At 43.8% G+C, this 25,901-nt stretch overlaps 1 protein-coding gene across 9 annotated transcripts in view; it reads left to right on the top strand.

Moving 5' to 3' along the window:
* Camta (Calmodulin-binding transcription activator) overlaps positions 1–25,901 on the top strand; it is a 158,589-nt gene that overhangs the window by 47,687 nt on the left and 85,001 nt on the right. The window contains exons 1-2 of one of the 9 annotated variants that reach the window (XM_087356220.1): positions 11,345–11,581; positions 15,737–16,194. The exons of 6 other annotated variants lie outside the window; for them this stretch is intronic. In XM_087356220.1, coding sequence (XP_087212346.1) covers positions 16,119–16,194 — 76 coding nt within the window. In that variant the 5' untranslated portion in view covers positions 11,345–11,581; positions 15,737–16,118. Of the gene's footprint in view, positions 1–11,344; positions 11,671–15,736; positions 16,195–25,901 lie in introns of those variants that run through there. 2 more of the 9 variants (XM_087356213.1, XM_087356204.1) reach the window with 2 other exon arrangements.

Below are 25,901 nucleotides of genomic sequence, written 5' to 3'. Positions count from 1 at the left end.
CCCCCTCCCCCCAACGACTTCACGAGATACGCTAATCTTCTTTTGCATCGCAGTATTTTTGAGGGCAGCAAAAACCGTACGGTATAAATCGAAATTTGAACTCCAGTTTTTGAGCCAATTCATTTTAAACTGAGTACAAGTTGGACCATCTGTGTTTCTTTTGTCGTTGTTTCTAAAAGCGAAGTTCGCCCGCAGAACAAGTTCGCGTTCATTTTCTTCAACTACTCGTCTCACGACACGGCCTAGTTGTGCTACTCCGCTGGTCGTGGTATATACATTTTCTCTGCTTAATGTACAACGTAATTATTATGTCTCATGTAACCGAGGGGTTCTAGGGCTCCTCCGAACAAAGCCGTTCATTGTCGAACGAAACAGAACAAAAGTGCGAACATAATCTGTGCTCTGTAACTCCGCAATAAATGTCCTGTGGGCTACGCTTTTATATTCAGCACAAAAGGGCAATGTTTTAGTATTTTTTATTCCTGTTCACTTTAAAGGGAAGTCTTTTGGTACACGAAGTGGCGTTAGGATGATGACGGAATTTATTTACAAAAAATATGTGGTCGGAATGAAATGTGAGTGAGTTGTCGCTGTATGAATATAAATCGTGCCTGCTGTGTACAAATGAGGAGTTAGTGTAGGAAAAGCGAAATTGCATAATCCTCTAAGGAGTATTGTTAACGTTTCCTCGCATTTTATTCGGATAAATGTACTTTTGATGCAACTTACCCTGATTTCGTTTGTGTACAGCGGAGTAGCAGTTTTTTGTCTTTCAGTTTTCGTATAAAGTTGTTCTTTCAAACTGCTGTGAAGTGGTTTCTGCGTTGTCTACCTTTATATTTTAAACAGTTAACTCGATGGTACTGATTAAGTAGGATTTGAGGTGTTCAGGGCGTTGAGTCTGAAGATGGCCCACTTCTGGGTTGTAGTGCCTAAACGTCTGTTAGAAGGAAACCGACGTTTCGAAGGTCAATGCTTCCTCCATCATCAGGGCGATGACTCTTCGCCCTGATGACGGAGGCTACAGCCCACAAGACAGCCATTTTGTGGTAATTTAATTAATTAGTGTTCTGTCTGACGACAGGTCCATATGAACAGGATCCTTCCATCCTTTTCTCGGACTGGGACCTGTTCATATACGTTCTTGGCAGATGATCCAGAAGTGGTTTGCCATTGCCTTCTTCTGTGTGTGAGTGGAGTAATTGTTGGGATGCCACGTAGGAAAACTCCGTGTTGCCTAGACCACGGCCTTGCCCAACACAAGTTATAAATTCGGGCACAGCCGGGAATCGAACCCGAGACCCCCAGGATTACAAGGCCAGCGTTCTAACCGCTAGACCACCGTGGCTATTCATTTTGTGGTACTGATTGTTTTTGAGCAACTTTTGTCCTTTCAGCTGGCCAATAAACTTTGCTGTTTACAATTATTTGAATTACAGACACGAATTTTTGGCGTGTGAAAGTGCCCGTCCTTCCCAGATAAGGATGCATGGCAGTGGATCCTCTTGACAGAAATCTCATTAAGTCTAGGAGCCTATTATACGTGTTCCTTATACTCTCATTAAATAAATGTTTCATCAGTAACGCGTGTGTGTATCGTATATTGCGTGAGAGAATTACCTTATGTCGAGCTGACGTCACTAGCACGGGTAAGGTCGGAGGGCTTGTCAGCAGAAAGGCTTCACACTCTGATAACGTGTAGTGTACTGGAATGGCATGATGAACCTTGCGTAGACGAAGACGTTTGCCTCGTCCCTCGCTCAGCCAAGTTTTATCATTAAATTTCTCACACCCCTCAGCCTCACAGGCTTTGTTGGTACCGTCAGAGCCATACATCTTGCACTGACGTCACTGTTTTTAGTCCTCATCGTCTCCCTTTGTCTTTTCTTGTACCTTATTCGCTGTGGACTAGGGTTGAGAGGGTTAACAACGGTGTACGAAAGCGTTCGAACATGATGTCAGTGTGCCAAGGCTCGTCACTTTTTAGATTTAGTTTTTTCAGTAGCTCAGGACATTTGGGACGACAAGTGGTGGAGTCACATAACGATTTGAAAAGGATGTGGCCGAATTTGAGGCAGAATTAACCTAACCTTTGCGTGTAGGGACTGAATAAAACCGCTAAAAGCTCAGGCTGGCGGTCTCCAGGCCCAGATGGGAACGCGGGACCCTTTTAGTTGCAGACTTCTAGATGACTGCAGAGCGAAGTTGTAGGAGGCTGAGAGTGTCGCCTTGTTTCTGCAGAACGGCCTCTGGCCACAGCTTGAGAAAGTACTGGATTAAAGCAAGCCGGAGCTTTCAGATATCTGTTGCAGAAGCTGAGGACTGACAGCTTACAAATGTAGTGGGGAGCTTAAAACTTAATCACCACAGTAAGACTTTCTCATATACGGGATCATCACGAAAGGACTGACTGATCTATGTTTAACACATCTTTTTATGTAAACACTCATGTTGTCAAAAGAGATCAGTGTTGGAAGATGGCTGACTTATGGGTTGTTGCGCCGTGTAGTCTGGTAGACGTTTGCCGACGTTTCGGAGGTTTTTGCTGCCTCAATTCTCCTCATATCATACGAGATCAATGTCGTTTACACGAACGTTAGGATTTGTGTGATTTTAGGTTTTCTGTATGCCCACCACTGACGACGTTTCGAAAACAAAATGACAAGAACTAAAATTACAATTCCTTTCATAAGGACTCTGGTGTTATCACCCGGGTTGGCTGGTAGCTTTCTCTCTTGTTCGTCTGTGCATAATTTCGTCTGGTACTGTACTTAGTATAAAAGGCGTGTAGAGCTACTCTTATGTGAAATTTCAGGTTCTCACTACGACCACTATGAAAATGGCTGTTTTCTGGAATGCTTATATTCTTGATGCTATTATTGTGCTGGGTAGCTGGCACCTTCGCCATACCAAACGCTGCACACCTTTTCTCTCTCTCTCTCAGTAATTGAACCTCCACGCCCTCTGTGATAGTGGACTCGACCGAATTTACTGCGCAGCCAGAATTCAGCTGTCACCATAAAATAGTAGGAGTTGTGACGCCGGTGGAGTGTGTCAGACGGTAGGGAGTATAAGTATCCCGGAACTTCACGCGAAACCGCGACGTTTTGCATCGTATTCTCACGACATTACGTTACTTCGTCGTCAGTATTACGTCATATGACATAAGCTTCGACCGCGCAGAGCAACTTTGCTCGTATAGACAGTATTAAACAGGGAGAAACTGCTGTAAATGTGCATCTGCAGACAGAATGAGACTGGCTGTTTGGTTGCACTGCGCGTACAAGGACTCTGTACAGGTTTTACGGGTGAAGGCGTTGCTTCGTGCATGTCACCAGCTTGGAATTTGCGGTGTTGTTATCTTTGCTTAATTTTGCTGGGAGAATAAGTGTCTGTTGAATGACCAGTGGGACCAAATTTTTGGTTCGAATCTCAACCCGGAGACAGGTTATCCTGACACGTTTTTTTGTTTTAAATAAAGATAATACTCTTGGGTGATAAAGATATTTCTGGCTTTGCAGAAACGAGATACGTTCATCTGCAAATTTAGTTTATTTTACAGCCAGATGCTTCATGTGTGTAAGTACTTTTTTGTGAAATATAAAATCTATGTGGCGTGTCTTGTGAGCGTGGATGATGGAGTGAATTACAGATTGGTTAACGATTGAATTTTGCTTTCTCGTGATACCAGAGCCTGTGAAATGTATAGCAGCAGATCGTAACGTTGCTAGACTTTTTTTTTTCGAATTTTTATAAATCAGCCAGTTTTGTGTCCGTATATTTCAGGTTCATTATGGGATATTGTACGGCAAGGAATTTATTACGGTCTCTGAATGTGACTGTGAATATGTGAACAGAGACAACTGTCAAATTGCATGAAGGTTTATGTCGAGGGTCGAGCTGTTAAAGACTGAACGGCGTAGTTCTAGTGCTGATCCATGTAGAACTTTCTCTGGTATACACGCATTTCATTCCGTCTCGTTCCCGAAACCTTGACGTGTTCACAACAAATGCTGATCTTGCATTGGATCGTAAGTTCATTTTGATTAATGTTTGTACGTAGAAGTTAATGACATTCTGAAAATACGAAGCCATTATCAGTTTTGTGTTCGTGCAATTGATACAGTTATCATCACTGGTGATACCTGAATACAATACGATAGCATTATAGTCTGCTGACGGCAGAGATTAATGGTAGATTGTAAGGAAGAAACACGTAATTAAAGAGCTTAATTATGTTTGTAATGACACGGTTGTTTCGTCACTCCTTTGAGCTCCTTTTCTGTTTCGAAAGCGAGGTTTATTGCCACTGTAACGGAGCAGAAGCAGAGGGGGGCCTTAGCTCTTCTAAGTAGGCGTGTTCGGCAAGTCTTGTTTTAAAATTTCGTGTGGTTTCGAATTCCGTTCCGCTGTATCTCCCAGCCGTTTCAGATGTTGGAAGAACCATCCGATGTAACTATTCGTTAGTTTGCGTTGGTGCTACTGATTTTTGGTTGACCTGTTTCTGTCCATACATACGACATGAGATTTCACTTCAGTATGATTGCGGGCCGTCTGATTTTAATTATAAAATCATGTAAGTGATCGGTTTCTGTTATCCATTGACACAAATTATATCTTAGTTAATAATACGAGGCGCGTCCTCAAAGTAAGTTTCCCTGGTGCCGTTTACAGAAACAAAACACAATTTCATGGAAATATTTATTGCAACAGATACAGCAAGTGTCCAGCTATTTTTCAACATATTCGCCACCGGAATTGAGACATTGGTCATACCGTGGGACCAACTTTTGAATACCTGTGTCGTAGAAGTCTGCCGCCTGGGATTGGAACCACTGTGTGACAACCATCTCCGCCTCTCTGTCATTCTCAAAACGCTGACGCTGACGCTGACCGGACAGGAATTTCTTGAGGTGTAGGAAAAGATGGAAATCACTGGGAGCGAGGTCCGGGCTGTAGGGTGAATGATTAAACACCTCCCAGCTGAACTCCTGCAGGAGACTTGCTGTCCGTCGAGCCGTGTGCGGCCTAGCGTTATCACTGACCGCACTTCACAGTCGGCGGGAGCTGGAATAAGAACCTCCATCTTCAACAGCTGCAACGATGCTACTGTGAGAACGCGGGAGGTGCCGTTAGTGCATGCGCCATGCTACGTCATTGCTCTATCACGTACGCACAGTCGCTTCGTGCAATATAAGGTTTGCTAACTGTGGGACGAGTGGGAAACTTACTTTGAGGACGCGCCTCGTATTTGGACGCGTAGGACGTACCACATAGAGAACGCACCGCGTCTGTGTTACAGATTTTAGTCGGTGTTTGTTACGATGTGAATAGTATTTACATACATAATTTGTATGGTTAGTCGTTTTATGATGTCTCCATTTAGAAATATTATGCAAGATTCGAGATTGACCGGAGAATAGGTCACAACGATGTAGGAAATTGTGAGATTTGTGTTTCATTTGAACTGAGTGGCATTAAGGTTGAAATTGACACATGAACGAGTGATGGAATATTTATTTGCGAACCCAAGCCACGGAGTCGGTGTTAAGTACTTCCCCGACGCGTTAGAAGTTGCAATGGAAGTGGTAAAATATTTAAAACGTGAGCCACTGCAGACCACTTAGCAGACCGACGCGGACATCCATCCACACGGTAATTGCCGCCAGTGGACTTCGATCGGGTCTTGTTTCTGCGTGGAAGGGGGGGAAGGACACTGTGGTCCATATCTTTGATATGTGACTTTGTATCTAATTTTGTTATTAACATTTATTGATGCTTTATGACTGGATGTTTGAAGTTCTCATGTTACCCCTTAAGCCAGAGGGAGAGAGAGAGAGGCGAAAGTGGGGGGGGGGGGTGACGATAGTTACTACTGTTTTAACCGGGGCGGGGGGCAAATTTTGATTTGCGGCTACGAAGCTCCTGGTAGAAATAGGTTTAGTAAGGGTAAGGCATTTGGAAGTGGAAAAGATGTGGTGAAAAGTGGATCAAGGAGAGGAGCTTCCTACCTGCGTGCACAATTTTGAATTTTGATATAGGCCTTAGAAGGGCGGAGTTTTTTTTTTTTTGATTTTGGCACCGGGAGTCGATGCTCGGCTGCACGGACGCCCTTTTAAATTGCTTTAAATTATGTTCATTCCGAACTGAGAAAAAAATCACTGGATTGTGAATTCAGAATAATGTTATGGTGTGAAGTGTGTCTAGATTTCCTCGGTTTGTAGGATTTTAGGTTCTCACGGCGGCAGGTATGAGGATAGCTGTTTTCTGGGTCGTTGCGCCTTGTAGCCTGGTTTACCATGTTTCAGATGTGCTTGCTGCTCTGATCAACAATTCAGAAGGCGGACACCTTATTCTCAGTTCTGATTCAGCCTTTTTTGGAACAGCGTGTGATTGTAATATTGGCTTATTATGTTTGTTACACAGCTTCATTCTTCGTCCGACTTTGTCTGTGTTCCCTTCCTTATCTCGCTGCTGCTCGGGCTGCAAGGCTGCGAGCTATCGACCTGGGTTTCTCCTTGCCTGGCTCGCTGGAGCGGAGGTAGAAACCGTGTGCACGTCACATCGTCCTCTATTTTGTGCATCTCAGAACTTCACAGCTCTTCTCGTAAAGCTGATACTAGGTTCAGCTAAGATGAGACTGTCTTCTGGGTTGAAGCCCCCGTGGTGTCTGGTAGTAGTTTACCAGCGTTTCAGAGGTCCTTTCTACTTCCATCACCAGGGCGATCCCCATTTTTCACATTCCTTCGGTACATTGTGTTTCAAGAAACCGCTGGTTGCTTTTGTGAGTGGTGGATGAACTGAAATGCTGCGTACGCTGGATCATTAGTTGTACAGACTAAATGCTTGCCCTGATTCGACGTTTCGCGAGCATGAAATGTTGGCCTATATAATGTACAGTATAAACACATTTGAAGTGAGTCGCGAGGCGTACTCATGGCCCTGATGATGGAAGCAGCAGACACCTCTGAAACATCGGTGGACTTCTACCAGCCTCAGTGCTCCCGTCATCCTTGATTTGGTGATCCTAGGATACTAGTAAGCTGCGGAAGAGTGCAGTTTGTGGAGATTGTCATTGAGCTGTTTCCACTTTGCAACTTTCCGGTCCAAACATTCTCCTCAGTCTGTGTTCCGCCCGTAACGCAAGAGACCAAATTCCACACCCATGCAATCTCAACGTTTTTGGAAATCTTTACTACAAGAATAGTGAAAATGTCTGTGACAGAATTACAAAGGAAGGTGGAGAGAAAATGGCAGTTGTCCGAGGCTACTCAACGAGGGAACCCAACAGTTTCCTGCCCTCTCTCCCTTTTTACCTCACGAAGGTAGCAGAATCCGACTTCCGAAACGTCGTAATTTTGTGACAATTTATACCTGCAAGGAGGGAGCCCCGAGTGCCCAATTGACAGGGTTGGACGTCCCTCAGAGCCCGTCTCTTCGCGGTGGTCACGAAGCGATAAGTCCCTGTCCCTGCCAGGTATCAGCCTAGCTCATTGTCGGCACAGTTTGACAGAAACTTCCTCCTTTGTGTTGTACTTCCGGACTTTTTGCTTTGCGTGGAAACTTTAGCTTGCAGTGTAAATAGGTACGAGGCTCGTGTCCTTTCGTGCGCGAGTCAGCTGTCTTCGATGTGACGTTTACGTTTTGCTTCTGAAACCGTGTAGGCTTGTATTGTTGTTTTACTGTGCATGCGCATTGAATCTTTGAGAAGTTATGACCCATTGTATCGGCCTCGAGACAGAGGAAATTAGTTTTTCCGTCGAAAAACTTGGCACGTTTTCTATCCTAGAGGATGTCCTTCACCTTTTTGGCACAAGTTCGCCTTCATGTAATCGTATTTTTTCGTCAGGAATTCTTTCTCCCTGTATCCTGTAGTAGCCCTTGTTAAGTTTATGTCGATTCAGGAATAGATTTATTTAACTTAAATTCTGGTGTCATTTTTTTTTTGCTAGTTTCTTTCAAGTGAAATTATTTTGGCTTCGTTGTGGAGCGATTCATTATTTGGGTAATCATCCCGAAATTGCGAAGATGAGATGTCAGGTTCTCAGGGCGACGAGTGTGACAATGACTGTTCTTTTGGGATGTTACGCCGTGTAATCCTGTAGACAGTGACCGACGTTTCGGTAACTCATCGCCCTGATGATGGAGACGGTAAAAACCTATGAAACGTCTTTAAACTTCTACCAGGCTGCATGGCGCAGTATCCCAGAGGGCAGTCATCTACAGTCGACGTGGGTTATTGCAAGAGTTCACGAAACGGTTATGACCTTGAGTCTAAATGACAGTGTGTTCCGTAAATAAACATGGCTGTTAATAGGGACACATATTTTTTTCGCGAACATGTGTTTGTGATAACTGGTTTACGCGCTGGTACATTCGAGTGTTTGTACCGTGAAGACCCCGGACTCTGCGCGAATCGAACACACGTCCTCTCATGTACAATTCATGTGTCAGTTGTCAATGATATGACGACTCATGGCGCCGGTTTTGTAGGCCACGTGATTTGTCATTGCTCTCTGGATTGAATGATCTCATCAATTTGAATGAAAACTGTTTTTACAAAATGTCACAATTAACATGCGTTACATTGCTTAATCCATGGAGACAAGAGATGGATGGGTCGAATTATTTCATATTCTGATTAATGCTTGCGGCTCGCTGTCACTTAATTCGCGGCACATTGTTTGACAAACGCTGTTCCATTCGCCTGTAGTGGGAGAGATGTGATTTGCTGTTACTGAGTTAAAGCTTTAAAATGTTGGTACAAATCGATCTCTGAGCTGAGATTTGAGCTTTTCACGGCAACGATTATGAATATGTCTGTCTTCTGGGGTGTTCCACTGTGATGAAGGAGGCAGTAAAAGTAAAGTTTGTCCCACTATACGCCATGTAGGCGTTTGGGGTGAGAGGAGGTATAGCTCCTCTCTTCCTTGACCTCGGCACTAGATGGGGGTGAGTGGTCAGCATCACGCCCCGACCGGCTTTACCCCCGGGAAAGGACCCCCGGTACCCATTGTAGAGGAGGCTGGGTGGGCCCCAGAGCCGGTCTGGACGCAGAGGCTAGAGGAAAAATCCTCTGCCCTCGTCGGGGATCGAACCCCGGTCGTCCAGCCCGTAGCTAGACACTATACTGACTGAGCTATCCCGGCTCATATGAAGGAGGCAGTAAGCCCCTCTGAATTATCTGTCAGTATCTACCAGATGGTGCAGCATCCCATAAGACAGCAATTTTCTAACTTCGGTTTATTAAAAGTGAAGGTTGTTGTGTAATTGCAATTTTGAAATTATTTTTAGTGGTGTTTTAATTATGAAGATTTTCCTTTATTGAAACCAGGGCTGTGTTTTTAGTTTGTTTGTTGTTATTTATTCCGGTTTACTTTTTGTTTGTAAAATATTTGCCAGGCAATCCCGTAATATTTACTGTTTGAATAAAGTAGTTTGTTTGGATTTATGCTTGATGAAGTACTGGAAGAGATGTAAGAGGTATCGAGGAGGGAAAGAGACCAGTACATTCATAAAACCTCTGCCTACAGATGAGATCGTGCCTGGTTTTAAGAATTTAGAGCGTGTTTTTGAATGCTGTTTTGTGGTACCTTCGAAAATAAGACATTATTGCGTATTTAGGAAGAAATTATAGGGGCGCAGGCCTCTAGAGGATGGAGGCATCTTGGTCTATAATTGTGAGATGGCCAGAAGGGGGCAGGTGGTGTGAACTTCCTGGTCAGTAAACCTGGAAGAAACAAAGATGTAAGGTTAACGCTGCGGGGAGGATGTCGAATGTGGTCTTCTGGCTCTGACGCCGTGTAGTCTAATGAATTGTTACGAACGTGTAGGAGAATCTTATCTATCTTCGGGGTTAAAGATTCTGTACCGCGTCACATTTCAGAAAATCACATTCGATTTGAAATGAACTGGATAAAATGAAACTTCTTTCATTTGGCGAGGAGAACCTAAAGAAAATTGTGTTCTAGTCACCGATACCTAACGGAGGGAAATTTATTTCCACGTTACCAATTCTTAGTAGAGATAAGAACGAAGGTGTTTATTTTTTTGCGAGTAAAGTCGAGGATAGATAAAATGGGAACTTCCAAAAGCGAAGTGTGCTTAAAGGGAATTGGCTTTTCGCCCCTGAAAGGTGCGTCATAAAGAATTGTCGAGAACAGAGCAGTTTATTTTAACGAGGCCGAGGCCAGGAAATATAACACGGGGCACCAGGGCTTATAAATCAGAGGGATTTTTTAACTGGTAGAGAAATGGTATAGACCAAAGTACGTGTCGTTTTATTATCCTTTCCCTTCTTGAAGGGGAAATGTATGCTTATAAGATTACCGCTATGTCTCTGTGTCTTTTTTTATCTGTTGAAGAAAGTAATCGGATTTTAATAAACTAGGTATTAGTGTTAGGTTCGTCAGAGCCTACCCCACTCTCTTGCTAATGTCATACAGTTATTGAGAGTATGGCGGACGTGTGAGAATGTTAAATGTATGTGTCACAAAAAAGAGGGTTTTCAGGAATATTATGTTAGAAATGTTGTGGATTTTGGGAAGTTTTTGGATGATATTTGAAGTTTAATGGCGGTGAGCGGTGATGTTCACTTGGGTTTCCATATTTAACCCTGAAGATAGATACGGTATGTTTATCTACTGACGAGTCTACACGGCGCCAAAACCCAGAAGATCATAATTGTACTTAGCTTTCAGTTTGTGGTGCGTCATCCTGAAGATGAAGTTCTTCCAAAACGATCGTAACCACTTATTCCTGTAGATTAAAACAAACTCCAGTTTGGAGTACATGGTCATTTAATGCGCTTGTTTCGATGTCCATCCCTGTTCGTCGTCTTTTGTCACTGCCGACAGAAATATATTTCTTGCTGTAGATTATACACAGAAACATAATTTTTATTGTTTATGTGCTAACTAAATGTCACAGTGAGACCATATTTTATATCATGTACCCATTTTCTGTTCGATGAGCTATTCTTAATTTTTGAGTCATTGGGGTGTTTGAACAATTCCACGAATAACCTGTTTGCCCCCCCCCCTCCCAAAAAAAAAGTTAGGGCAGACGTTTCATTCCACATTTAATAGGAAATGAGACGTTTGGGGAGACGCTCACACACTGAACCTCGTGCAAAGACAGCATAAGAAGCGAATTGATCTCTGAATGAGCTGTACAGCTACACTACTAGTAACATACATTGAAAGACGATAGTTGAGGGAATGGGGCCATACAAATGAGGACTCTTGTTCTTTTGAATTGTGGAAGGAAAGGGTGGTGAGACGTATCTATGGATTTCTCATCCAGTTGATGGTTTAGAATTACTACGAGCGCCATTGAGCTGTGTGCGGGACATAGGAGATCCTGCGTCTGCCTGGTGGCGTCTCGCTCAGAGCTCCGCTGTCAGCCAGCCAGCCAGTCAGTCGCGTTGGGCCAGCTTCTGGCCTCGGACGGACGTCAACTTCGGCCCGTGCGTGTATCGGTGTGTGTTCGCGGTGCTGGTTGTGCACCCAGTGCGACGTGGCCATGTTTCCGAAATGAGAAATGGATCAGTGCATTTTCAGGCTTTGAGTTTGTTGCCCACGTATGTTGGGTATGAACACACGCTTTGTTAGTTCGTTGAATGGGTTAATAAGTGGTCTTTAACGTAATGGTGGAACATATGTCTGTAGGGTAATTGAAATTCTATTTGCCATTTTGTGAATTCCAAATTCGAAGACTTTAATTTAGTAGAACTTAATTTATAATGAAGTTTCTTGTATAGTTGAGAATGTTCTTGTTGTTTTACGTAGAGGCTAAGTGTTCGACGCCTGATGATGAGTGTCGATGTTTCAAGGAATTGAGAAAAATCTTTACATGCTAGAGATAGCTTTATGTCATCAGTTTCCTGCTTAATGTCCGTACGCACTCTACCGGTCTCGCCTATTTCACGTGTTGAGTGACGATGTATTGGCTTATGCTATTTCAACTGCATTAGTTACACAGCGCCGTACGGTAGGATGATTCTGGATGGTAAATTAATTACTGGAAGTAGACGGTTTCCAGCAAAAATTCAGTTATCTCAGAAATCCGTCTGAGATTATTCTCGAAGCTGGCACCTGAATACGAAGGATAAAGGCTTATAGCGTTGGTCGGTACCAGGTGTGTTACACAGAATCGGTGGCTGTAACGCAGATGCAATATATCCTTCGGCTCGTGGTTGAGTGACGAAAAATGTGTTCTCTAATCACTTAAAAATTAATGAAATTTTGAAATTGTTTTATGTATGCATTTATGTGGGTCACGTTCCAAGTGGCATGTGGAAAATTAGTGTATTCATTCAACATTTCTTGTTTGTTAGGTAATACACGTGTAAGAAAGGGGATATGTCTGAAATGCAGTAGGTAAAAACTTGATTATCGGTTTACGTGATCTAGGTCGTAGGCTTTATTGAAGGTTTGTGTTTGTTATCGTAGTCATTAATGCTAATAGCTCACTTTCATCCAGTGGTTGTTAAGACTTTTAGATTCCACGCATTAGTGGTTGTGGTGTAGGCTATGCAAATTATGTCACAAATGGGAGTTTTGAAATTAAACATAGATTTTTCATTACTGTTCGGAAGTATGGTCATTTGTAACGTCACGTAAAATGTTAGAACTCGCTGAGTGTGATAGTAAAGTTTACAGAGCGGTATTTTTATCGTCCGCACAGCGTGAGCACATTACATTAGCATACTATCAGCTTCGAATGTGACGTATGTTGTGTAATTGGTTTAGAACTGACGGAGTGGTTTTTTCCCCCTCGAAATTCTGTCAGTCTGTTATCGTGATAATGCGGAACAATGTCAAGTTTAGTCATACGTCATAAATATAAAAACCTGTTACTGTGTATTCTTGTCTGGACTTTTGATTGTTGGTTTATGTAGGGCCTGTGTACGGCTCGGAAAATGTCCTTCAGTATTAAAATGTGTTGGTGAAGTCTGTAACCAGTATATAGAAAGGCCAGTTTCTTAAATAAATGTTAAATTTGGGGTACTTATTTTTGTAGTTAAATGCTAATATTTTATGTAATATTTTTATAATACAATAATTGCGCAATTTTGATTTCTTTTAACGAGAGCTGTCTTACCGTCTGAAAATTCTGAACGAAGCATCTCGTGTAGAAACGTTTCTGCTGTTACAGATGCGGTGTTAATGTACGGTCGGTCCCTTGACACGGGGGCATGGGGCATCCTTAGGCTGAGGTTAACGAGGGGTCGTCGTATGTCGGGGGTGTCTGCCAGTATGCAGAATAATTATTCTCGGGCCTCCGAAAGTGGGCGGGGCTGGGGGTACTCCGGCTTGGGGGCTTGTCAGCACCGTGAAAACAAAAAGTTAAGAAATATTAGAAGCTCAAATTGCGTTAAAATTATTAGATATAATATAGAAACTTCAAACTGTCGCTGTCTATGGAATTGTTAATATATAAACATGTTTCATGCAGAATGATGACGTTCTTTGTACTTAATCCCCGCGGTGTGAAGTGTGGAAGACTGGCTCCACTCGTAATATCTCCATCAGAGAATTTGATTTGTCAGCAACGTGGCGATGAAGAGAGGAAGAAAACTCTGTCCCTGACTGGAATAGAACAGCGGCTTTCCGTCCTGTAACCGCTCTGTATACAGTTCTAGCAGTCACGATATCAAATGATCATATGATTGTAATTATTTCGAGTCGTCGATAACCAGACTCTAGTTGAACCAGTTTCCAGTGGCCGGAGACGAGGTACACGCAACGCTTTAAACCGGGTGCCCCGAAATTCTTACGTCCCGGAAGTAATGTTTCGTTCGATTAAGTGAATTGTCATTCATCCAGTGTTCGTGTTCTCGTGGTGGCAGCAGCAGGTGTCTTCGACGTGCTCCGTGAAGTGGGTTGTCTACGCGCTGACCAGGGTGTTGTGATCAGAACTGTCATTAAGTCGCCGATCTCGATAACGGTTGTTACCTTAAAGTAGATTGTAAATTCTGTTGTACGATATTCTCACGTGGACAGTGCGGGCATGTTTGAATTCTGCTTCGGCATTAATGTGATACGGGATGAGGCGAACAAACACGCGGGCGGAATTGTGTGTCAGAACCGCTCATTGTATGAATAATAGCCTCGTGCTAGGCCTCAGTTTAGGTTCACAGAATAATTTATTACACGGAGTACCACGTGTTTACGAGGACGATTTAAATTCAACTCTATTATTTTCGTGTTATTACCCCTTTGAAGCTAGAGTTAATCTGCATACTATTTCCAAATTCAGTTCCTCCCTCAAAGAAAACACAACGCGTTCCTGCTATGAAGTCCAGACTAGTTACTTTATGCAGTTTAAGTAAATAATTGTTGTTTATTCTGAGGATCAAACGAAAGTGCACTGGGAAAAATGCAGAGTTATTGATGAGGCAGGTGGTACGTATAGTTACCACTGGGTTTTAAAGTGTTAATCTAGAATAAAATTATAAAAATTCTTATGGGCTTTATCGTGGTCATTATTATACTAATAATTTTAACACTTAGTTGTAGATACATTGTTGGTTGTACTCTTTTATGACGCTTGTTCTTATGTAAAGTTTATATAAAGTTCATTTATTAATCGTTAAATGCATTATCTGTGTTAGAACAGCGATAGTTTTTCGTTGCTGTGTAAGCCTGCCCAATGCTTTACGTGGTTGACGTGGAGTGACGTGTAAACTGGACGCGTTTACGACCAGATTATTTAAAATATTTAACGTAATATGAAGCCCCGTCATAAGACACATATTTTCGTGTGGCTTCAGGACATGAAGCCACACGAACTGCAAACTGTTCGTACAGTTCCAGGTGTCAAGAAAACATATAGGATTTAATGCAATGAATTCTGTGACTCATTCTTAGGCCCCAGTGAGGCGTTTGATGTTTTGTACTGTCATCTTCATAGCTTTACTTGGTCTCTTATCCCTTCATTGAATGAGTGTTTCCATGTTTTCCTCAGCAAAACCGCGACTAAACGAGGAATCCAAGCGATAAAGTGTGTTCACGTCAAGACAAATTGAGATCTGGGTTTTTTTCGCGGGGGGTGAGTCTGAAGATGGATGTCTTCTCAGCTGTTGTGCCGTGTAGTCTGGCAGACGTTTGCCGACGTTTCAGAGCTGTTTGCTTTCTTTTATGATCGTCCTAATGATGGGGCAGCACGGATTTCTTAAACGTCTGTAAGCGCCTACCAGACTACGCGGCGCAACAACCCACAATGCCGTCCTTTTCAAAGGAAATTGATCGTCGCTTAATATTGTGACCTCGCATCCGCCCGGGGCTTACTCAGAACTATTCATAGGTAAATTATCGATACGGTACATAATCCATTCGTTTGTAATATTATATGTTGTGATCGTTTTATCACAGGTCAGTTGTGTCACATGAAATTAAAATCAAGTAACCAAAGTAGCCTTCATTTGTAACACCAGTCACCGTGTTCTTGATGATCCTTGTACATGCATTTTGGCTCAAGATGTTAGTTATGCACAGGAAATAACTTGGGTATCGCGTTGTTTCAAGAAGTTAGGTTTAATTATTCGATGGAAGAGTGTTAGATTATCTGCGATTTTTAGGTAACTTACCAATAACGTTTTGTGCCAATAATATCAGTTCTCGCAGTCCCTTCACGTTTGTAGAAGCAGTAATACAGTTTATAACTAGCGGAGTTAAATATGATTTGCCCAGTGCAGCATACTGAGAATATTATCCTCACTTGTTTATTTAAGGAGTGTAAACGGATCAGAAGATTATCACGACAGTAAGGGCGAGAGAGAGAAGACAAGGTCGCCCGCAGAACAAACGTAGTTGATCAAGAGAAGCCGACTAACACGGCTCCAACACAGGTTCGCCTTGCCGCCCAGAGTCACTTCGTTGCGTCGTCTTCAGCGGATTCATGGCGTCCGTCGTTCGAAACTTACGCCCTCCCCTGCGGTCAAAGTGGTTAACGCTTCCGGTTCGGCTGTAACGACATCTCTGTACACCCTGGAGGGGTATTCGCGACATCACCATCACTATCACCACTATCACCACGGCCATCTGCAGCAGCAAGGCCCCCATCACAGTGTGACGTCGTACCATCACCATCAGCAGGGGCGGGCCCGCCACTCCATGGCTGCAGGCGTGTTGCACCAGTCTCACCACCAACATTCGTCCACCGGCCTAACCCTGACGCCTCTCAACGCCAGTAAGTTGTGTCAACCACGAGTATACAGTCATGTCATTTTATCATTGCGGGCCTCTGGCCTGCGCGTGAGGGGTGGATGCTAACGGTAGTGGGGGAAAAGGAAACCTGTGAGCTCCGATATCTTAAGGGAATGGAGAGGTAGTGACAGGTTTTACAGGTATCTTGAAGGCATTTTGAGCGTTAATTGGCATATTTGTTGATATACCAGGAATTATTTTTGTTCTCGTACCTGTAGACCTCTGTTGCTGTTCATAATTTGTGTCCCAGTAGAGGCGACACACTGACAGTTTGTGGTCTGTAATGCCACCGTCGTCTGTTTTTCACAGTCTAGTTGGCATTTTCATCTGTTAGTAAACCGACGCCCTCGCTCCTGAGAGACGACTTTGTGAGTGACTCGGGAGTTTCTGCGCAGGTGAACTCATTGACCGCTTTAAATTAACAGGATTGTACAGACGTGCAGATTGCAAGTCTGTGAGTGTTATCTTGTGATGTGAGATTGTGGTTTGGCTTCTGGAGCGTGTGAATTCAACTAATGCCAGCGTTTCTAAGATATATTCTGTCTCCATTTTCAGAGCTGAAGATCTCCATCGCATTCTTACGATTTTAAAATTTGACATAGATCAACACTTTAGCCTGCATGAATACTTTAATATTTTGTGATCATATTTACGATCTGTAAACATATCTCTAATAAATGCTAAACATATTGTTTGTACAAGCTAGTAAATTCCTAATTGAAAGGATTTTTTTTCCTGTAATGGAAGTGACATTGACTACGACACTTGAACTCCGGCTATGGACAGCGAGTACCAAATTTTATTTTTCTGAATAAGTATTTGTAATTTCCAGATGATACGTGTGTAAATATGGTTCAGTGGTGGAATGATTCTGACAGGTTGAAATCGAAAGACTCGGAAAGAAACCTGTCCCAGTGCCACTTTGTTAATCACAAATTCCACATGGACTGCCCTTGGCGCAAACCCGGCTCTCCGCTGTGCGAAGCCGGCGAGCGACAATTTTTACAAAGAAGTGTTACTTGTAGTGTCATAGGCGAATGTTCAGTTTCCAAGTAGTGTAGCAAACGAAGTCTCCCATTGGCTGTCCGCGATATCACATTTGTACATCATTGTCCAATCAGAGCTTGTCCCTCGCAAGGGGTGGGATGGATATTACTAATTTGGCCCCGTTCCAAGTGAAAAAGCAATTGAACTTTCGGTGTAGACTGTGATGATGATAATAGGATGAAATGGTCGTAAATAATATCGCAAGCTTTCAGAGAGATAATGAAAATTGGCGTGCTCAGTGAACTGTATAGATTACACGGTGTTTCGTAAATGTCCTTAAAATTTTAATGCTTCCCCGTGACTACTCGCTTCTGTAACATTTTTTTTCCAGGTGTGCTCCCCAATTATTTGATTCGAAAACATGTTATTGCCCAACGCCTCATTTCCGAAATCGGTCGAATGTTTGTCCAGATCTGCTTTTCGTCAGTTGCGTGGTCGTCTGCTGTTGTCGACTGTAATCGACTCCCGAGTTCCCTGAAGTCAAGACCTGTGTGGGCTTTCAGGTTCTGACGCGGTCGAGTATGAAGATGGCTATCTTCTGAGTTATTACGCCTGATGATGGAGGCAGCAGGCACCTCAGAAACGTCGGTACACTTATATCAGACCACACGGCGCAACGACAGAATACGAGATTTTGATCCGAACTGAGTCGAACTTCGCTCGACTTTAACTAGTAACCTTGCTGAGGCTCTAATTTTCTAGTGTTCCCTATTTTCCTCCTTCCATTTGTTGTTCAAATAACGACAGGCATTGATAGTTATTGGCGTTGACAGTGCATTTTAGGGCTCCGAAGAAAAGGCCTTGTTTGTAGTGTTGTAGTGCCAGACATGTTGGAAAGATGCCATCGTTAAAGTTTGGCATGCTTAAGTGCGCTGTGTTACTCGTTATCGTTGTGTAAGAAAAAAAAACATTTCGCGATATCATCTTTTTGTTAAAATTATGTTTTGTTTTACATTGGAATGAAAGATTCGTGCTGTTAAAAAATCAGCTGTTGTACAAAACTTCGTGTTTCTAGTCTGCGAGTTTTCGCTGCTGGAATTTAATGGACGATTTCAGCTCTCGGGAAGATGGCAGTGCAGTATTTGACGTAGCACCAACGGGTATTTTCCTACCCTTCAAGTTCTCACGGCCATGTTTTTGCTGTTGATGACAGCAAGTTGAAACGCGCGGAGAACACGCTGTTTATACCAAGTTTCGCCAAATTCGATCCAGTGTAGTTTCTAATGTAATAGACCGGAAATCTGGCGGACACATTCCTTACGTGACAAGCAATTTGTGTATTTCGAGCTAACACTTCCTTAGGTCGCTGCTAATGGCAACTGTGATTTCTGTGTTGCTAAATTCTTGGTATTTTTTGGAAATAGACTATATTCTTCTGTAATTCGGCCAAGGGCCTCCAAGTAGTCACAATTTGCAGGGCTGACGAGATTGTTGGTGTGGTCGTCTTCAACGAAGAATGATCAGGAGATGCGATGGGTGGATGCTGGTTCGGGAGATGCGATTTTAAGAAGTACACGGTTATTCACAGATTTCAGATGGACTTGCTAGTCACGGGGACGAATTACAACCGTTATGATCACCAAGAGCTCTGTGGGACTTTGTCGTTAAGGCCTGTGTCTGCGCGTCCCGACGCGTCTCTATCTCTCCGTCGTCCAAAGTTTCGTTTTCCCCTTCGGTCGGTAACTGAATGGCGTTGTGAAACGCTGTATTTTTCCAATTCTTGAAGATTTCTGTCTTCTGGGTTGTTGCGCTGTGTAGTCTGGTCGATGTTTACCAACGTTTCAGAGGTCATACTGTCTCCGTCATCAGGGCGATGAAGATTTCTGTCTTCTGGGTTGTTGCGCTGTGTAGTCTGGTCGATGTTAACCAACGTTTCAGAGGTCATACTGCCTCCGTCATCAGGGCGATGAATATGCCAATAGGGTGTGAGGTGTTGGATTTATAGGCAGGGAAGTGAAAGGTGTAGCCTGCCCCGAGCCAATGGGAGCAGGTATGGGAGTGGACCAATGGTAGCACGTGGGCGAGAGTGGGAGAGGGAGAGAAAGTAGAGAGAGAAAGGTGAGTTTGCTGGTTGGCTTTCCTTGTTTGTTTAACGCCAGAATTTCTTTGGTCGTCTAATCTGATAAGCCTTAGTTGTGGGCCCAAAACTCTTTTATCATTTCTTACTTTGCTTTCATTTTCATGTTTCGCTTTTTGTAGATGAATATTGGTCTCGCTATGAACTTGGTTTGTTGTTAACAGCTACGTTTTGAATATACCTTCGTTACTTCTTTACTATTTTAGTTTTCGGTGTGGAGAAATACTCGTATTATATTTACGTGTAATTTTGGTTGGTTAGTGTGCCACCATTTGTTGGAATTTATTTCTTTTGGATATAAGACGTGAGTGTTTAGAATTAAATAATGTTTCTTTGTCGTATGTACGTGTCTGCGAGATCTTATCTCGCACCTCTTCATTTGTCTTTGTAATTTATATTTTATTTTCCTACATTTATTCTAGCAGCGAGACAGACAGGGATGAGGAAATTCGCTCTGGCATGATGAAAAATACGTGGACAGTAAATTGGCTCCTTCGTATGTTTGAATGGATGAACCCTGAAAAGGTTATGTAAATTCAGGGACGCTATAGAATCTAGAAATCAGCAAGAAGTTACGTAAGCACGTCGTATATCAGCAATCTGAAGGTTATGTGGGGAAGGATGTGACAATTGCACAGGAGCAAGACGTTAGACGTTCTTGGAATAACGTATGAGGCGAAGCTACGTTTGTTTGAATGCTTCGGTTTGTACAGAGACGCTGTCCTTACTTATCAATTGGTAATTACGGAACTACGTGGTCTGTCTGTCTGTGTGAAAATTTGCCGATCTCAGACCGTAACAATTCCAAGTATCTGAACTCGTCGTCCCGCCGTAAGACAAAAGCTGCCTCCGAGCGAGGGGAGTAACTTCCAGAGACGAGAGGATACTGCATAATGAGGAGCTCTGTGATTTGTAGTGCTGGCACTTGAAATGTTTACGGCGACTGAATGCAACGAAATTATCTTGTGCGATATTGATGTTGTTCAATCTAACCAAGCGATGGAGATTAACTCCGTTAATACACCGCTGGTCGCCACGGACCAAATTGCTTTGGAATTTGTTTTTGGAGTGAAACGTGAGTTTCTATTACGCATTTAGTATTTGTGGTCTGGGGCTGTGCCGTGAAGTCGTGTGGAGAAGTGACAGTGATTTTTTTATGTTTTATTAACCATGGCACTACATGAAGATGAGTGATCAGCTTCACGCTCCGGCCGTTTTGTTCCCGGATAAAGAAACCCCACTCCTCCCGGTACCAGTTACGTTGGTGGCTATTTGAGCCGTGGAGCCGTTTGGGATGAGAGAAATGGCACGCTGCCAAGATTCAATCCTCAGTCATTTAGTGTTGTCCAGTTACGTCAGCGGTATTAATTGTATTTAACCTTTTGGGCCCGGATATATAAGAATTCAGTCCGTACAGCAAAGAAAAAAACACTTCAGCATTCCGGAGATCAACTAGTTTTTGCCATTTGAGGAAGTGGTCCTTGTTTACGCTGAGAATAATGCAAAACGCAAGTTAGTGATTGCTAAAGCAGCTGGTACATTTAGTTACCACTCGATTCTAAAGGGTCAAAGATTTTGAAAGTCACGCGTGTCTTTAGGGCAGTACAGGTCTTGTCATTCTGTTGCATTGAAGACAGGCAGGCAGCAGTTGAATTTACCGAATTTACCGTCGGGCGTTATTACTAGGCTGAGTTGTGGTGTGCGCTGTCTCTGCTCCGGTGAGCATGTACGACGGGCTGGCTGGCTGGCTACTGGTGGTGGTAGCGTTGTTTCGAAATGCTAGCAGCCGCTTGTAACGTGGTCCGCTGTTACGAGGGCGTGATTTGTTTCTGCCACGGGGCCCTAGAATAATAATTCCAAGTATAATAGCAATGAGAAGCCGTATATATATAGGGAGTTCCGCAAGTCCTTGGCCTTGGAAGAACTGCGGACAGATTTGAAGACACAAAAGTTGTGAGATTTCAGGTTCTCATAACCTCAGTTACGAAGGTTGCAGTCTCTGGATTGTTTCACCGTGTACGGTGGTAAAAGTTTTTCAACGTTTCAGAGGTGGTTGCTGCCTCCATCATCAGGGCTACACTGCGAAATAAAGTTGAGGACAGTGCTTAGTTCTAACAGTTTCTTGCCGTCCTATATTTCCCCCCCGTTCGTAGAGCGAATCAGATGTTGATTTATATTTACACACACTTATAAAGCGTCTTTGTGTGCAATGCGAAGTAAAGTATTTCTTTCTGCAGTGAACTTGCAGAGAAATGTTTTGAACTAAGCGAAAAGTTACACGGAAGGAAATTTTGTGGAATTGCATTTGGATATTTGACCAGAGAAATATATTGGCATTGGGATTTAATGCTATGTTGCCGGCATAGGCTTGTGTGAATTCGTAACTCTCATTTATTGTGTTACAGGGAAATTTGGAATTCCCCTCAAATGAGAGGAAATAACTACAATTGAAATGATGTGATGTTATTGCATAATTATTTAATACAACTAGGAACTATTACGATTGAACAAATAGTTCATTTTGAATTAATGTATTTTTCCCGAAATATCTTGGCCTTTGCTTCGTTGTTGTTGTGAATGACTCTCTGTTATTAATGTGACCTTTGTTTTTCATAAGGGAAGATCACAGAAGTTCATTTAAAGTCTTTGTTTTTCTTACAAAAGAACCGTGAATTGGTCTTATATCGTTTGGACACATTTTTATTACAGGAGTGTTATCTCTGTTCCATGAAGGAACGAAAGAGCGTGGCTTCTTCAGCACAAATTTTAGTTTCCTACATTCTGTGAGAACAGAGCTTATCTGCCCCCAAGATCTGTACCGACCGACTCCTTCCCTTATCGCAGGTATTAACTGGATGCCCCCATGTTGCTCCTCGCAGCAGAAAAGCTTTTTCATTTTGTTACGTTTGAAATCGACGTTCGTTACAAAGTAAATTGGTGCTGCAGAGGCATGTTCAAACGTTTCCAAATACTGGGCTCTCCGTAGCCGCGAGGTTATTTTGCGGCCAGAACTATGAATGATAGGCCTCAGAAAACATTGACGACAAAGAGCTTTGGTGTCTCTAGCTCTGGCTGTTTTGTTTTGAATTAAACTGTTCTTCTCCTGTGTTGAACAGTCCGTGTTTCTGCCGTGGAATATTTTGCCAGTTACATCACAGCTGTTGTAATTAGTGGTGACAATGTAGATTTGACAACACTGATCTGAAGAGAATATTTGCACCTTGTAGAGAGGAAATAACAGGAAGGCGAAGACAGCTACGTAATGTAGAGATTCATAATTCTTCTCAGCAAATAATGTATTCTTCGGGTGAAGATGGATGTCTTGTTGCGCTGTGTATTCTGGTAGGAGTCATCAGGGCGACCTCTGAAACGTCGGTAAACTCCTACCAGACTACACGGCGCAACAACCCAGAAGACAGCAATCTTCAGACTCATCGCTCTGATGACGGAGTCAGTATGACCTCTGAAACGTCGGTAAACTCCTACCAGACTACACGGTGCATCAACCCAAAAGACAGGAATCTTCAGACTCATCGCCCTGATGACGGAGGCAGTATGACCTCTGAAACGTAGGTAAACATCGACCAGACTACACGGCGCAACAACCCAGAAGACGGAAATATTCATACTCATCGCCCTGATGACGGAGGCAGTATGACCTCTGAAACGTAGGTAAACATCGACCAGACTACACGGCGCAACAACCCAGAAGACAGAAATCTTCATACTCATCGCCCTGATGATGGAGGCAGTATGACCTCCGAAACGTTGGTTAACATCGACCAGACTACACGGCGCAACAACCCAGAAGACGGAAATATTCATACTCATCGCCCTGATGACGGAGTCAGTATGACCTCTGAAACGTCGGTAAACTCCTACCAGACTACACGGCGCATCAACCCAAAAGACAGGAATCTTCAGACTCATCGCCCTGATGATGGAGGCAGTATGACCTCCGAAACGTAGGTAAACATCGACCAGACTACACGGCGCAACAACCCAGAAGACAGAAATCTTCATACTCATCGCCCTGATGATGGAGGCAGTATGACCTCCGAAACGTAGGTTAACATCGACCAGACTACACAGCGCAACAACCCAGAAGACAGAAATCTTCATACTCATCGCCCTGATGACGGAGGCAGTATGACCTCTGAAACGTAGGTAAACATCGACCAGACTACACGGCGCAACAACCCAGAAGACAGAAATCTTCATACTCATCGCCCTGATGATGGAGGCAGTATGACCTCCGAAACGTTGGTTAACATCGACCAGACTACACAGCGCAACAACCCAGAAGACAGCAATCTTCATACTCATCGCCCTGATGACGGAGGCAGTATGACCTCCGAAACGTTGGTTAACATCGACCAGACTACACGGCGCAACAACCCAGAAGACGGAAATATTCATACTCATCGCCCTGATGACGGAGGCAGTATGACCTCTGAAACGTAGGTAAACATCGACCAGACTACACAGCGCAACAACCCAGAAGACAGAAATCTTCATACTCATCGCCCTGATGATGGAGGCAGTATGACCTCCGAAACGTTGGTTAACATCGACCAGACTACACAGCGCAACAACCCAGAAGACAGCAATCTTCATACTCATCGCCCTGATGATGGAGGCAGTATGACCTCCGAAACGTTGGTTAACATCGACCAGACTACACAGCGCAACAACCCAGAAGACAGCAATCTTCATACTCATCGCCCTGATGACGGAGGCAGTATGACCTCCGAAACGTTGGTTAACATCGACCAGACTACACAGCGCAACAACCCAGAAGACAGACATCTTCATACTCATCGCCCTGATGATGGAGGCAGTATGACCTCCGAAACGTTGGTTAACATCGACCAGACTACACAGCGCAACAACCCAGAAGACAGCAATCTTCATACTCATCGCCCTGATGATGGAGGCAGTATGACCTCCGAAACGTTGGTTAACATCGACCAGACTACACAGCGCAACAACCCAGAAGACAGAAATCTTCATACTCATCGCCCTGATGATGGAGGCAGTATGACCTCCGAAACGTTGGTTAACATCGACCAGACTACACAGCGCAACAACCCAGAAGACAGCAATCTTCATACTCATCGCCCTGATGACGGAGGCAGTATGACCTCCGAAACGTTGGTTAACATCGACCAGACTACACGGCGCAACAACCCAGAAGACGGAAATATTCATACTCATCGCCCTGATGACGGAGGCAGTATGACCTCTGAAACGTTGGTTAACAACGACCAGACTACACAGCGCAACAACCCAGAAGACAGAAATCTTCATACTCATCGCCCTGATGACGGAGGCAGTATGACCTCTGAAACGTAGGTAAACATCGACCAGACTACACGGCGCAACAACCCAGAAGACAGAAATCTTCATACTCATCGCCCTGATGATGGAGGCAGTATGACCTCCGAAACGTTGGTTAACATCGACCAGACTACACAGCGCAACAACCCAGAAGACAGCAATCTTCATACTCATCGCCCTGATGACGGAGGCAGTATGACCTCTGAAACGTAGGTAAACATCGACCAGACTACACGGCGCAACAACCCAGAAGACAGAAATCTTCATACTCATCGCCCTGATGATGGAGGCAGTATGACCTCCGAAACGTTGGTTAACATCGACCAGACTACACAGCGCAACAACCCAGAAGACAGCAATCTTCATACTCATCGCCCTGATGACGGAGGCAGTATGACCTCCGAAACGTTGGTTAACATCGACCAGACTACACAGCGCAACAACCCAGAAGACAGAAATCTTCATACTCATCGCCCTGATGATGGAGGCAGTATGACCTCCGAAACGTTGGTTAACATCGACCAGACTACACAGCGCAATAACCCAAAAGACAGCAATCTTCATACTCATCGCCCTGATGACGGAGGCAGTATGACCTCTGAAACGTTGGTTAACATCGACCAGACTACACAGCGCAACAACCCAGAAGACAGAAATCTTCATACTCATCGCCCTGATGACGGAGGCAGTATGACCTCTGAAACGTAGGTAAACATCGACCAGACTACACAGCGCAACAACCCAGAAGACAGAAATCTTCATACTCATCGCCCTGATGACGGAGGCAGTATGACCTCTGAAACGTTGGTTAACATCGACCAGACTACACAGCGCAACAACCCAGAAGACAGAAATCTTCATACTCATCGCCCTGATGACGGAGGCAGTATGACCTCTGAAACGTAGGTAAACATCGACCAGACTACACGGCGCAACAACCCAGAAGACAGAAATCTTCATACTCATCGCCCTGATGATGGAGGCAGTATGACCTCCGAAACGTTGGTTAACATCGACCAGACTACACAGCGCAACAACCCAGAAGACAGCAATCTTCATACTCATCGCCCTGATGACGGAGGCAGTATGACCTCCGAAACGTTGGTTAACATCGACCAGACTACACAGCGCAACAACCCAGAAGACAGAAATCTTCATACTCATCGCCCTGATGATGGAGGCAGTATGACCTCCGAAACGTTGGTTAACATCGACCAGACTACACA

Source organism: Zootermopsis nevadensis, unplaced genomic scaffold (assembly GCF_977971745.1).
Source record: "Zootermopsis nevadensis isolate Lab colony 2312 unplaced genomic scaffold, Znev_1.0 Znev_ptg000002l, whole genome shotgun sequence".
Taxonomy (NCBI): domain Eukaryota; kingdom Metazoa; phylum Arthropoda; class Insecta; order Blattodea; family Termopsidae; genus Zootermopsis; species Zootermopsis nevadensis.
This window is presented reverse-complemented; position numbering and strand designations above follow the sequence as displayed.